Source organism: Pleurodeles waltl, chromosome 9 (genome assembly GCF_031143425.1).
Source record: "Pleurodeles waltl isolate 20211129_DDA chromosome 9, aPleWal1.hap1.20221129, whole genome shotgun sequence".
Taxonomy (NCBI): domain Eukaryota; kingdom Metazoa; phylum Chordata; class Amphibia; order Caudata; family Salamandridae; genus Pleurodeles; species Pleurodeles waltl.
In genome coordinates this window covers 58,667,566-58,680,707 of record NC_090448.1, presented here as the reverse complement: position 1 = coordinate 58,680,707, position 13,142 = coordinate 58,667,566, and the positions used below count along the sequence as shown (strand labels likewise).

The 13,142-nt window shown below is 43.1% G+C and overlaps 1 protein-coding gene across 1 annotated transcript in view; it reads left to right on the top strand.

Moving 5' to 3' along the window:
* The window catches only part of ALDH1L1 (aldehyde dehydrogenase 1 family member L1), a 165,806-nt gene that overhangs the window by 41,401 nt on the left and 111,263 nt on the right, over window positions 1–13,142 (top strand). Inside the window, exons 2-3 of the mRNA XM_069206278.1 lie at window positions 5,521–5,666; window positions 11,690–11,924. Of these exons, the coding sequence (XP_069062379.1) occupies window positions 5,540–5,666; window positions 11,690–11,924 (362 nt within the window). The 5' untranslated portion in view covers window positions 5,521–5,539. The remainder of the gene's footprint in view (window positions 1–5,520; window positions 5,667–11,689; window positions 11,925–13,142) is intronic.

Genomic DNA, 13,142 nt, shown 5'->3' with positions numbered 1-13,142 from the left:
AGCTGAGATACATTTACATAACAAGTGTATTTTGTATTGTTTCACTTCAGCACCTTAGATTATATCACTGTTCTGAATGGCTTTTCATCAAATTGGTGAATCACACCGTTTCTACTGTGACAAGTTTATTAATGACCCAAGAGGCGAGTTAGTTGTCTTCTTTCCTCTCATAAACACCTTTTATTTTTATAGATGGAGCACCATTATGGTCTAGTTTTGAACCATTTTATTATTTTGCAGAGTAGACATACAGAACATTCATAATGGTACTGTATAAAGCATATACTGATTATAACAATGCACAGGGAGATGTACAGACATGCTGTTATATTGAGACAGGAGTTTCCGGTTCCAACCTTGAACTAACAAACAGCTTTAACATAAGCACAACAGGCAAACTGGAAGATTTATAGCTATGAGGGACATCAGCATTACAAACCGGCACATTAGATTTCTTAAGGAGGATTGAACAGGCCATCCCGCAGTAATCTGTGTATTGTTAAAATGGTATGGTGATATATGTGCACCTTCATGGTGTCCCCAGGGCTCTAATACTCCACGTTTTGCAGTCCAGGGGGTGTAGAGGTGGGGCGGGGGGTGCTAGGAAGCGGGGAGGGGAGTTGGGGAGGACTCAATGTTAGAGAGCGGGGATACAGAGTCCTATCATGAGGGTACCTCCCCTGAGGCACCAGTCGTTCGCAGTACTCATGCAGCTCCTGCACATACATGCACCAGCCGCTTATGATTGGGACTCTACGTAATCCTCTGGAGTCCTCCCACCCTGCTCCATTTTAACACGGCAGTACCCCAGCGGGAAAGTGTCGGTAGCGTGGGTGATTTCCAACACATGGCAATTGCTCTTCTGCCTATAATGAACAGCAGGTCAGTGAAGCAGTTTGTTACAACTGCTCGCCTGGAGCGGTGAAAGAGGCCAAACAGGACGCATTCTGCCTTGTACAGGTCCATACGCTGGGTTAGCTCTGTGATGACCCCCGTTATTTGTTGCCAGAAACGGGCCGATTCCGGACAAGACCAGAACATGTGGAGCATATTGGCAACGGGATCATGACACCGAGGGCATTCTGACGAGGTCCCAAACATGCTACTTAGCACTTCCGGGGTTAGGTAAGCCCTATGTAATATATTGTACTGTATGTATTGGAATTTAGCGTTTCTGGAAACTTTTTTGTGGTATATCAGCACTCTATCTCATTCTTTATCGTGGAACTCCCTTCCTACATCCTGTTTCCATCTCATGCGCAGCAGCTGCAGGGGGTCTTTGGTCGTGTGTTCTAGTGCTCGGTTGAACCAAGTGATTAGGTTCCTCCCACTGCCGATGATGTGGATCGCATGCACCAACGGGTGAGGATCCGGTTCTGCATCAATAATGCACTATTGCTCAGTCAGTATGGCAGTTAACCTAACGTGTGCAATGAAATGTCCTCTCGGTATTCCCGCTTCACTATGCAGGTGATCGAAAGGCTTGGAGCACCATTATGGTGTAATAAACCATACAGGAGAAGTTGTGGTACAGTGTGCATCTCAAAGTATTTCAAAGTGCTTTCAAATGTGTCAGAGTATTTCCTAGGGTCACCCTGTTTGATCAAGCTTAGAAGCTCGGATTGAGACCGAGGTTCCTACTTAGACAGACATTGTGCAATTCATATCTTGGATGGATATCACAGTCTTTCCTGCTTCTGCTCTGATGAAAATGTTCTTAGTGATTCAAGAGGCAAGGTGTTGTCTTATGCCTCCTATTCAAGGCTTTTATCATTGTCATGGTTGGAGCAACACATGGTCTACTTATGGCTTATTAATCCTTGGCAAGAGAGGTTTTTATGCAGTACAGATCCTAAGCTAAATTATTTCAAGTTGTTGTCAAATGTGATGATTACTGAAAAGGAAGCAGGGGGAAGAACATTAATTGCCCTGGGTCACACTGTTTGGTCATGCTGGGAAGCTGTGGCCCTACAATGAGTTATGCCCTGGTTCAAGAAAAAGCTTCAGAAACAGTGCAAGCATCCTTCCTTCAGAGGACAGATAGAGCTAGGGTAGCATCAGCACCTTCAGGAACAAATCCGGCAACAGGAGTGCAAGCTTTAGTTTTCAAAGAACAGGGGATAGCATAGGTAGCTTCCCACCCTTACAGAAGGCATTAGGTTCAATTTTCCATTTCCTCAGAACAGATCCATCATTGCACAGTTGTACAAGCTTTCATCTGTCACAGAACATGAACGGTTAAGATATGAGTGAAATGTAGGTGCAGCCAGATGTCTGGGAGAGGTGCTTAACGCAGAGAGGAATGTGTAGCTGGATAAGTGAGTGAAAATTCAAGTTCTGACCTTCTCACTTATGTCATGTTCCACGTTAGAATCTAGATTGTCCGTCTGCTCTCATTCTGGGACCTCTTTTTGTTGATTCTTTGTATTTCCATGTAATAGGTCATTGTTATTTGGAGCCGCATCACCACAGCTTAAGTAACTCTGTTGTAGGCAGGCGCACAGGTTTCAACCTCTTCGAAAAGGTTTTGAATGTGCATGCTTCAGGCTTTGTGCAATCCCAGCCTCTGTGCCGCACCTCTTCAAAATGTTAAGTCCTCCAGATAGCCTCACTTTTACAGTTGACAATAGTGTAAACATGTGGTATTATTTCAGATCTTTCAAGCATTTGCACCGTTTACAGGACATCTACGCTGCACATCGTTTAGTAAACAGTTCAAGGATGAAATATCACCATGACTCAGCAGATTATGAAACTGTCAGACGGAAAATGTTGCATCATCCTGTTCTGAATGTTCCTGCAAGAATGAGCAGTATGTTATGTGTCCTTGTGAGGTACAGCTATTGCTAGAGACCGTGAATCTGGGTACGTGGAAGACTGCTGAAGTGTGAAAGTATGAAGTGGAGAATGCAAAAGTGAAAATGGTGAAGGGGTGGGAGTAAGGTTTGTACGCATTTGTTTGTAATACTTTTGTTTGTGTTACCGCGCAGTATTGTATTCCAAAGGTAGTAAGGGCGCATTGTGAAAATGAGCAATCTCTGCAGAAGGTGTGTGTTGTAATAAGCATGTGGATCTGTAAATACGAATGTCCCTTCACTTCAGCTCGGCTTGACTTTAATCGCAAATGGTGCAGTAATATAGTGAACAAATCCTCAAGGTCGGGCCTGGAGGACGTTGTCTTTGGTAATTGCAATTGGATTATGAGTTTACATGCGAGAATCAGTGCAAAATCACCTATATCTGCATGTTATTCCACTTTGTGTATCAGTCCACAGGTGATACATTTGTGGTACCTCCAGCATTGGTACTGCCACAATATCAGTAATACTCATAATTCGAGCATCAATGTTTTGATTTTCTGATATTTGTGTTTGCTGTGGTACACCAAGGACCTCATGGGGAAGATCTTACTGCAATATGTGGTCTCCTACTAACATATGTATTCACTTGTACAAATGAGGTAAACTTTAGATAGAATTTATGGTGGGCTTTGTAAGGGAGGATTAGAATACGATATCCACTGTTTTAAAGGCATATGTGGGTATCAGAGTCTTTTCACCAAAAATGTGCATCCATATCTGTAGTTTTGGGTCCATCTAGCTTGATCCTGGTAGAAGTCACCCACATTGCCACTGGAGTGAATTCCTGAGCTTCCTTAGGATGTACTACAGTGGGATAAATTAGTTTCCCTTGGATACTTGGGGGAGTTCAGAGTGGTTAATTAGTGTTACTAGTACACAGTGTGGTGCACTGGTTTAGTGTTCATAGGATGGGATTTAGTATGAAACAGCCCCTAGGATGCAGGACTTGTCATCAGTTAGTGCCGACCCATGCTGTCCTTCCCAGAAGCTGTGTTGTGTCCCGGAATGGTGTCTGCAAATATAGATCACTGTAGTAGGATAGTGCTCCTAGGATGTGGTACTTCATGTTGATTAGTGTCCCTGTGGTGCAGCACAGTATGGTGTGATCAGACCCCTAGGCTGCAGTACTGTGTTTTTGGTTAGTGTCCTTAGGGTTGAGTACCATGGGCTGATTTAGAGCAGTGTGGCAGATTACTGTCTGTGGGGTAAGTGCATTATGGTGGGTTGGTGCTGCTAGGACGTAGTGGTATGTGCTGTGTTTGTGTCCATAGAGTGCAGCGCAGTGTGATCAGTTTGTGTATTTAGGGAGTAGTGTTTTGTGTCCATGGTTGCAGTGACTGTCTCTAGGATGTAGTGCCGTGTTGCGCGTTGTTGTTAAGCTCTGTGCAAGCGATGAACTGTTATCAGTAGAATGCAATTGAGCATAGTATGTTAGTGATCCTGCGCAGCAGTAGGAAGGCTGTGGGCCTTGAGATGCAGTGTGTCCAGTTGTTCTGTATAGTGCTACCATGCCATCTTCCAGTAGTTTCAGGGCGCTTTGTAAATGTGAAGAACTGCCAAAACAAAGCAGGTCTCGTAAAGCAACAGAGGAAGCATGAAGCTCTTTATTGCTCTCTCGCAGTCCTCTGGCATCCAGGTGGTCCCCAAATCCACTAAACAACTGCGATTGATCAGGTCCTACAGGCCATTTATCTGCAAGGGAGTAGATATACCCTCAGGCATGACCCAGCTTCCATCTACAGGTTCTGTGGTTGTTCAAAGTAGACCAATCTTGGCTTCTTACAGAGGTTTGGCATAAGTCATCTCTTTTCCTGCATAGCTTTTGCATCTTTATACTAAAAGAAGGCCTCATGTTGACTAATGAACTACATAAGTGGTAGTTTAACTTGATGAAATACCTGCTCTGGTCTGTTCCTGACTGAGAGGATATGTGGCTGCTAGAGTGGCACATTTAGATACAAGGTAGTGCTCCCAGGCTGTAAAAGCCCAATACTCCTCTTCTGTACCCACCATCTAGAGGACTCTTTGCCAAGACTACTAACAGACCTGTGTTATAATTAAGATGGTGGTTTAGGTTATAGAATATCAGCTTGAAATGGCTGTAGTTCACCAACTTATTTAACATGTTTCCAGTCAAACTTACTGGAATGAATGACGAACTACTGGGGTCCCGTAAGGTTGTTAACGCCTGTTAACTTCCCACCATGGAATTGTGAGCCTAATATGAAGGTTAGGGGCAATAATGAGAAGGATGGGCAATTAACAGTTGTTAACATCAGCTTGTGGGCAGAGGAAGCTTTTAGCACCATTCTCCCTAAAATCACCTGCCACAAGTAGACAAAGGGATTGGTGGCTCGTGTGCTGCTTGCTCCACATTTTCTTCACATTCAGGAAGAGCGTATTCTAAGATTTCCAATTGTCTAACCGGAGTCAGCTTTCTACTGAGGTAGGTTCTGAATTTGTATTATTACTTGTGCAACCTTAAGATATGTGCTATAATCTCCCAACCATTGGTTGGGAGATAGTATGGTATGTTTATTCCTTGGCTGGTCAGCACATATATACTCTAGGGGTCAATAGACATCCACAAGCTATATCTGTTACAGGTTTGGTAAATAGGAATTGGGAACTGCATTGAGTGTTATGCTTGTTTCAACAGAGATCTACCTCATCCAGCCATGAAGATCGCTGTAATTGGACAAAGCTTGTTTGGGAAGGAAGTGTACAAGGAACTTCGGAAGGAAGGGCATGAGGTAGTTGGCGTGTTCACCGTCCCAGACAAAAATGGCAAGGCTGACCCTCTTGGTAAGTAAATGAGGGTAAGAGATCAGGATCTTATGGGGGTGTGTCCACTGTAATCTTAGAAAGTTTGTTCTGAGCTGCCTCTACTGTTCAGCTGGTTGGTGGTGCATGATAAACATACTTTTTAACCTCATTGAAACATGCTACAACATAATAATTTGTGAGAACTTTTTATGTGGTAGATCTGCATTATCAAAGATATAATCAATGAAAGTAAACAGTAGTAATATCCAAGAGTTTGACTTACATTTGTTCAAAATCTGGTCATTTTATCTAGATCAAAATTTGACTTAGTGTTAAACTGTCTTCGACTGTAAACTGTCCTCCATTGTTGAACTTTTCTTTAAGGGTGGGATCAGATTCGGCGCCTGGATTGGTAACTGGCCGAGGCACAGAGCTGAGTGTCCTGGTGCATCGTTCCATTTTGATGAAAGACAGGGCACGTGGATAGAAGTTGCACAGCTACCCAGGCTAGTGCACTTCGGTGGGCTCATAAAGTCAAATAAACTTGAGAAATACTCAGGGGTTTTGAGAATGTAAATACTAACAGAGAGCGCTATGTGTTTGTGAGTCAATATAAGTGGCAGCAATCATGGGATTATGTTATCTTGGGAACTGAGGGGTACTGGGCCCTGTATGGTTTCCCGGCTAATTTTATGCTTTGGAGCTTGTGCACACAGTAAATACTACATATTGAAGTAGAACTCAATAAACAAATTAGGCAAAACACAATTCAAAATAGCACAAATAGGATTGTAGAAGGTGTGATGTACTCAAGACACAGGAGGGTCAAAAACTGTGGTCGTTTTTTGTGTAACCCAACTATGTAGCAAATAGTCAACGACCCAAGTAAATTAGTTTTTGAACATTGTTTTAATATATGTAAATATGAACGGGTGTCCACTGAAAAGCTTATTTTCCATATCATTATTGATACAATAATGTCAGACATGCATCAACATATACTTTCTGTTTAAAATGCATATTTCTCCAGTTTGTGCACCTGTGCATTACCCACGTGGACAGTATGTGATTCATTTTGTTTTCTTAGGTCCTTGTTCAGGGTTCCTGGGTGTTGTGCCAAATATTTCTGAGTCATTCCTTAGAGGCATTGGACCACGTGTCTCTAAAGACATCAGAGCCTTCTTGTTAAAAACAAACAAATAGCTCATTCTACACCCAAGTGGTTTCTATCAACAGCAAAATTGTCTGCATCTTGAAACCTTTTTCTGGCACGCTTACAGAAAATATTTTTTTGTTCCCTGTATCAGGTTACTTGAACTGTCTACATAAACTGTGTGGCATGACTGTGGAAAGGGCAAACGGAATTTTAGGTTGTATGGACAGAAGTATTACCAGTAGAAAAGGGAAGTTAACTTGTCATAGTCCAAACAGTGATGACCCATAAAGTATTTACCAATAATGGTTATTGTCCAAAATCCTATTTTATCTTATCAGATGAGGGATAAGACAGGTAAATCTCACCAACCATCTCTTTGAATCTAACATTGATTTTAGCCCACCCTGAGGACCTTAAGAAGTAAGGAAGTCCTACTTGGACTGTTATTCCTAGGACTGAAACCAAATCACCAGCTAGTTCAGCATGGATGAAAAACAGTAAATATTACAGGGAGTGCAGAATTATTAGGCAAATTAGTATTTTGACCACATCATCCTCTTTATGCATGTTGTCTTACTCCAAGCTGTATAGGCTCGAAAGCCTACTACCAATTAAGCATATTAGGTGATGTGCATCTCTGTAATGAGAAGGGGTGTGGTCTAATGACATCAACACCCTATATCAGGTGTGCATAATTATTAGGCAACTTCCTTTCCTTTGGCAAAATGGGTCAAAAGAAGGACTTGACAGGCTCAGAAAAGTCAAAAATAGTGAGATATCTTGCAGAGGGATGCAGCACTCTTAAAATTGCAAAGCTTCTGAAGCGTGATCATCGAACAATCAAGCGTTTCATTCAAAATAGTCAACAGGGTCGCAAGAAGCATGTGGAAAAACCAAGGCGCAAAATAACTGCCCATGAACTGAGAAAAGTCAAGCGTGCAGCTGCCACGATGCCACTTGCCACCAGTTTGGCCATATTTCAGAGCTGCAACATCACTGGAGTGCCCAAAAGCACAAGGTGTGCAATACTCAGAGACATGGCCAAGGTAAGAAAGGCTGAAAGACGACCACCACTGAACAAGACACACAAGCTGAAACGTCAAGACTGGGCCAAGAAATATCTCAAGACTGATTTTTCTAAGGTTTTATGGACTGATGAAATGAGAGTGAGTCTTGATGGGCCAGATGGATGGGCCTGTGGCTGGATTGGTAAAGGGCAGAGAGCTCCAGTCCGACTCAGACGCCAGCAAGGTGGAGGTGGAGTACTGGTTTGGGCTGGTATCATCAAAGATGAGCTTGTGGGGCCTTTTCGGGTTGAGGATGGAGTCAAGCTCAACTCCCAGTCCTACTGCCAGTTCCTGGAAGACACCTTCTTCAAGCAGTGGTACAGGAAGAAGTCTGCATCCTTCAAGAAAAACATGATTTTCATGCAGGACAATGCTCCATCACACGCGTCCAAGTACTCCACAGCGTGGCTGGCAAGAAAGGGTATAAAAGAAGGAAATCTAATGACATGGCCTCCTTGTTCACCTGATCTGAACCCCATTGAGATCCTGTGGTCCATCATCAAATGTGAGATTTACAAGGAGGGAAAACAGTACACCTCTCTGAACAGTGTCTGGGAGGCTGTGGTTGCTGCTGCACGCAATGTTGATGGTGAACAGATCAAAACACTGACAGAATCCATGGATGGCAGGCTTTTGAGTGTCCTTGCAAAGAAAGGTGGCTATATTGGTCACTGATTTGTTTTTGTTTTGTTTTTGAATGTCAGAAATGTATATTTGTGAATGTTGAGATGTTATATTGGTTTCACTGGTAATAATTAATAATTGAAATGGGTATATATTTTTTTTTGTTAAGTTGCCTAATAATTATGCACAGTAATAGTCACCTGCACACACAGATATCCCCCTAACATAGCTAAAACTAAAAACAAACTAAAAACTACTTCCAAAAATATTCAGCTTTGATTTTAATGAGTTTTTTGGGTTCATTGAGAACATGGTTGTTGTTCAATAATAAAATTAATCCTCAAAAATACAACTTGCCTAATAATTCTGCACTCCCTGTATATCAAACCGAAGCATAGCTTAAATCTGAAAGTGCTAGGAGAAGCACAATAAATAAAATCTACATAGGCTGGATAAAAGTGGTAACCAATATCCATATTTGATAACAATAGAGAAATTCTGTACTGACATTAACACAAGGTAAGCGAGATTTGCAGTAACTCCACATTAAGTAATAGAAATTCTTTGAGAGCTGCTCATAGCATCCTTGACACCATCATACACTAACCCCTTATAGCTGCAGTTATGGAAACTGCTTTTTAGAATCTCCTTCCCCGGTCTTTCAGACAGCGGTGAAGCGGACGACTGAGAGCCTCTCTGTGCATGTATGTATGTATGTATGCATTTTTCATTCATGTTTTTTTATTACATGTGGCTGGTGAGAGAGCTCAAACTGCCTGTAGGCCAGAACTAACAACGCTTGCATCCATAATCATTCAGCTTCATCTTACATGCAATAAAATAGGCAGATAGACATGCAACCACAGCTTTATCAAGCAATGGGCTCTTCTGCTGTAGTCCTATGACAGTGATGGGGTTTATGCCAGAGATGACGTGTCATGTCCAGTGCATGGACTTGTGATACATTAGAGAAAGAGTGTCATGGTTCATGAATGTGATTTTCCATCCAGGGACCTCGAAGGCAGGTGATCATACTCTCTTTTTGCTCAGAAGTGACCCCTAACCATGTGAGTGCTGTGCAAAAAAGACAAAAGGATCCACTAATATCACTCATACAAATTTATAAATAACTCTGAAAAGTATGTTTATCCTTTGTAAACCCAAATGTAACTTTTCCACATAATGTGGTGACTGTGAGCTTTGACGAGACACAAAATGCTAAATATTTAAAGCAAACAGAAGCCTGGTTGTTTTCAATGAGTAAAACAAATGTTTGAGGGTATGTAGACAAAGTGATAGTGCAGATGCTCAGATTAGTGTGGGAGAAGATTTTCCGTTGTGCACATTTCTCATTTAATGCATGGAACATTAGTCCAGCGTTTCGAGTCCATGAATAGTGCCAAGCAGTTATAAAATAGATAATTTTCAGAGTAGACTTTTCCTGTCAGGATCTCTCTAATGACTGTGGTGTTTTGTGTCACTGGTTGTAACTATAACTCAGCATTGGGCAAAAGTCTTAATGCCAACCATTTGTATTATGATTACAAATTCCTCTGAGAGTTGCGAGCAGACAGAATCACGCCTGATAATGTGTAAACTTATCACTATATCTCAGGCTGAGTCTGCCTCAGCATCCTAATATTTAGAAGATATGGCAAGCTCTAGTGACTATATTGACTCAGTGCCCAAGTACAAGGTAGAGCCTGCCACAACAAACAAAGAGCATATAGAAGATAAACTGAGCGCCAGTGATTATGTCAACAAAGTCCCTCAGTACAAGGGTGAGCCTGCCACATCAACAACAAAAGAGGGATTAGAAGATATACTAAGCTCCAGTGCAGATATATCGAGGAAGTCCCTTGGTACAAGGTAGAGCCTGCAGCTCCATCCAAGGAGGGCTTAGAAGATGTACTAAACTCCAGTTGACATATATCGAGCCGGTCCTTATGTACAAGCTAGAGCCTACCACACCAGACAAAAAGAGTTTAGAAGATGTATTAAGTACCAGTGAATAAAGCAAGCCTGTCCTTATGTGCAGGGGTAGAGCCTGACACACCAAAGAGTTTTTAGGCAGTGTGCTAAGCCCCAGTGAATATATATCAAGCCAGTCCTTAAGTACAAGCTAGAGCCTACCACACCAGCCAGAGTGTCTAGAAGATGTATTAAGCTCCAGTGAATAAAGCAAGCCTGTCCCTTTGTGCATGGGTAGAGTCTGACGCACCAAAGAGTTTTTAGGCGGTGTGCTAAGCCCCAGTGAATATATATCAAGCCAGCCCCGAAATGGAAGGTAGAGCCTACCACACCAAGCAAAGAGCATTTAGAAGGTGTAATAAGCTTCAGTGAATATATCGAGCCAGTCTTTGTGTATTAGACAGAGCTTTCCACACCAATCAAAGAGTTTAGAAGATATACTAAGCTCCATTGAGTATATCGAGACAGACCTTAAGTACAAGGTGGAGCCTGCCACCCCCACCAAAGAGTGTTAATAAAGAGATGGTACACCACTAAAGGTGTTTAGAACACACTGTAAGCCATTCTGTATTGAGCCCTACCGAACAATCACAGCATCGAGTCCTGGCAATGGGTGTTGTGCTTAAAGGGACTATTTTGTTAGTATTCCACAGAGATGTGACAGTAACGTATACCCACTGTGATTAAAGAGAATATGGATTCTTTAATCTACTACCGCCTTGTGAGGGCTGACGTTAAGTTTTGACTATGTGCAAATAAAGACTGGTCCGCTTCCATTGACAAAGTTTTGGCATGTAGGATTGGTAATAAGAACATGACCACATTCCGATTAGCAGTGACTCGTGCGTTCCCCAGACGGTGGATCAGAAGGACTGAGCCTAATTACTGGGGGCTTCGGATGTAGGAACCTGTTTCTTTATTCACATTTGGTGCCCAACCACCCTCTGGTCAATGACAGGGCTCTTATGCTCGCTGCTCCTTTAAACATACACATACTGCTACCCCTTAAGAAATGCAAAATGGACACACACTCATGAGAAGAAAAGTAGTGATATTGTGAAAATACATTTGCGGCTTCTTGATAAGTTCTTGCTGAAATTAGATCTCGACCAGTAGCTGAACCCACACTTGTAGTGTTTTTGCTTCTACATAGTTCATGTACCCATAGTATATTTCTTGCTGTTCTGTATTCAGCTCTATACTCCACTACATTTCCACTGTTTTTATGGTTTTATGGCTCACAGCCTCCGAAGCAGAGAGTGACGGTGTTCCAGTGTTCAAGTTTCCAAGATGGCGGGTTAAAGGCCAGGCCATACCGGAAGTGGTGGAGACGTACGCCTCAGTCGGTGCGGAGTTGAATGTGCTGCCTTTTTGCTCCCAGTTCATCCCCATGGAAGTGATTGATGCTCCCAAGCATGGCTCTATCATCTACCACCCGTCCATCCTCCCGCTGCACCGGGGAGCATCCGCCATCAACTGGTAAGGACTCTTCCCTGCCCTTGCTGGCTCAGCTCAATATTTGGCAAACTTTTGCCCATAGAAAGAATGGTGGAAAGTGAGGGCTAAGCAGTTATTTGGAAACATGCTAAAGAGAGTTTTTGGAGCAGAAACAAACTCTTGTTTGCTCAAAGCCTTATGGAAGTCAGGCGACCACTAACACACATGACAGACATATGAAGGACACAAGAAGAGGGACACACATGGCTTTGGAGACCAACAAACACAAGGACACAAGCTAAGGGGACAAGGAGACAAAAGGCTTTGGAGACAGAGGGAAAGAAAGATACAGAGATGTGTGATGAAAGACAGGCAGACAGGGTGTAATGAGGGCATGGGGACAGGGAAACACAGGGACATAGGGACAGACGACCTAAGGAAGGATGTAATTTGGGGCATGATGACACATGGACATGGAATCCCAGGGACGTGGGGGACACAGCAGTATTAAGAATAAGGGACCGTAAGAAATGCAGGACTGGGAAGAGGAACAGGGAGGCGGGGGTAATGTGGTTAAGAAGACACAGACATGGGGACAGATGACAGGAAGACACACAGAGAAAAGGGTCAGGGGGATGCTTGGACTGGAAATCAGGGAAAATGGAGACAGGGCGACATGGGGGCAGAAATACACAAGATGTGGACACAGAGTAATATTGACCGGGGTACCGGCAAACAGAGAGATATGGAAACAGACATGCAAAAGTGCTCAAAGAGTGATTGGCGGAGAGAGAGTGGCCAGTGGGGTATAAGGAGACACAGGGGCATGGAAATGTAAAGTAATGGGAAAGGAAGACACAGGATAGAAAGATACAGGGAGATGCAGTTTGGAGGAAGTTGTATCAGGACAAGGGGGCAATAAGACAGATGAAACAAAGGGAGAATATGACAAAAGTAGAGGTGGCTGTGGGGCTGGAAGACATGTGGAAAGGGAATCGCTGAGATAGGAGACACGTCTTGGTGATGTGGGGGTACACTTTTCACACTCACATAGGTAAGGGGGATGGCCCCCACCTCTCCTCAAAGAGCACTACAGAAGCAAAAGGCCACAATATTTAGGTATAATAGCTGGCAGTGCTGTTGGCCGGCGGTCTCTGCAAATGTAACCACATTTCGTCTGTTTCCCTACCCAGCTCACGTTCACATTCCATTGTCAGGTGTACATTGCTCCAGGTTACTAGGCTTCAGCTCCTTGCCCCT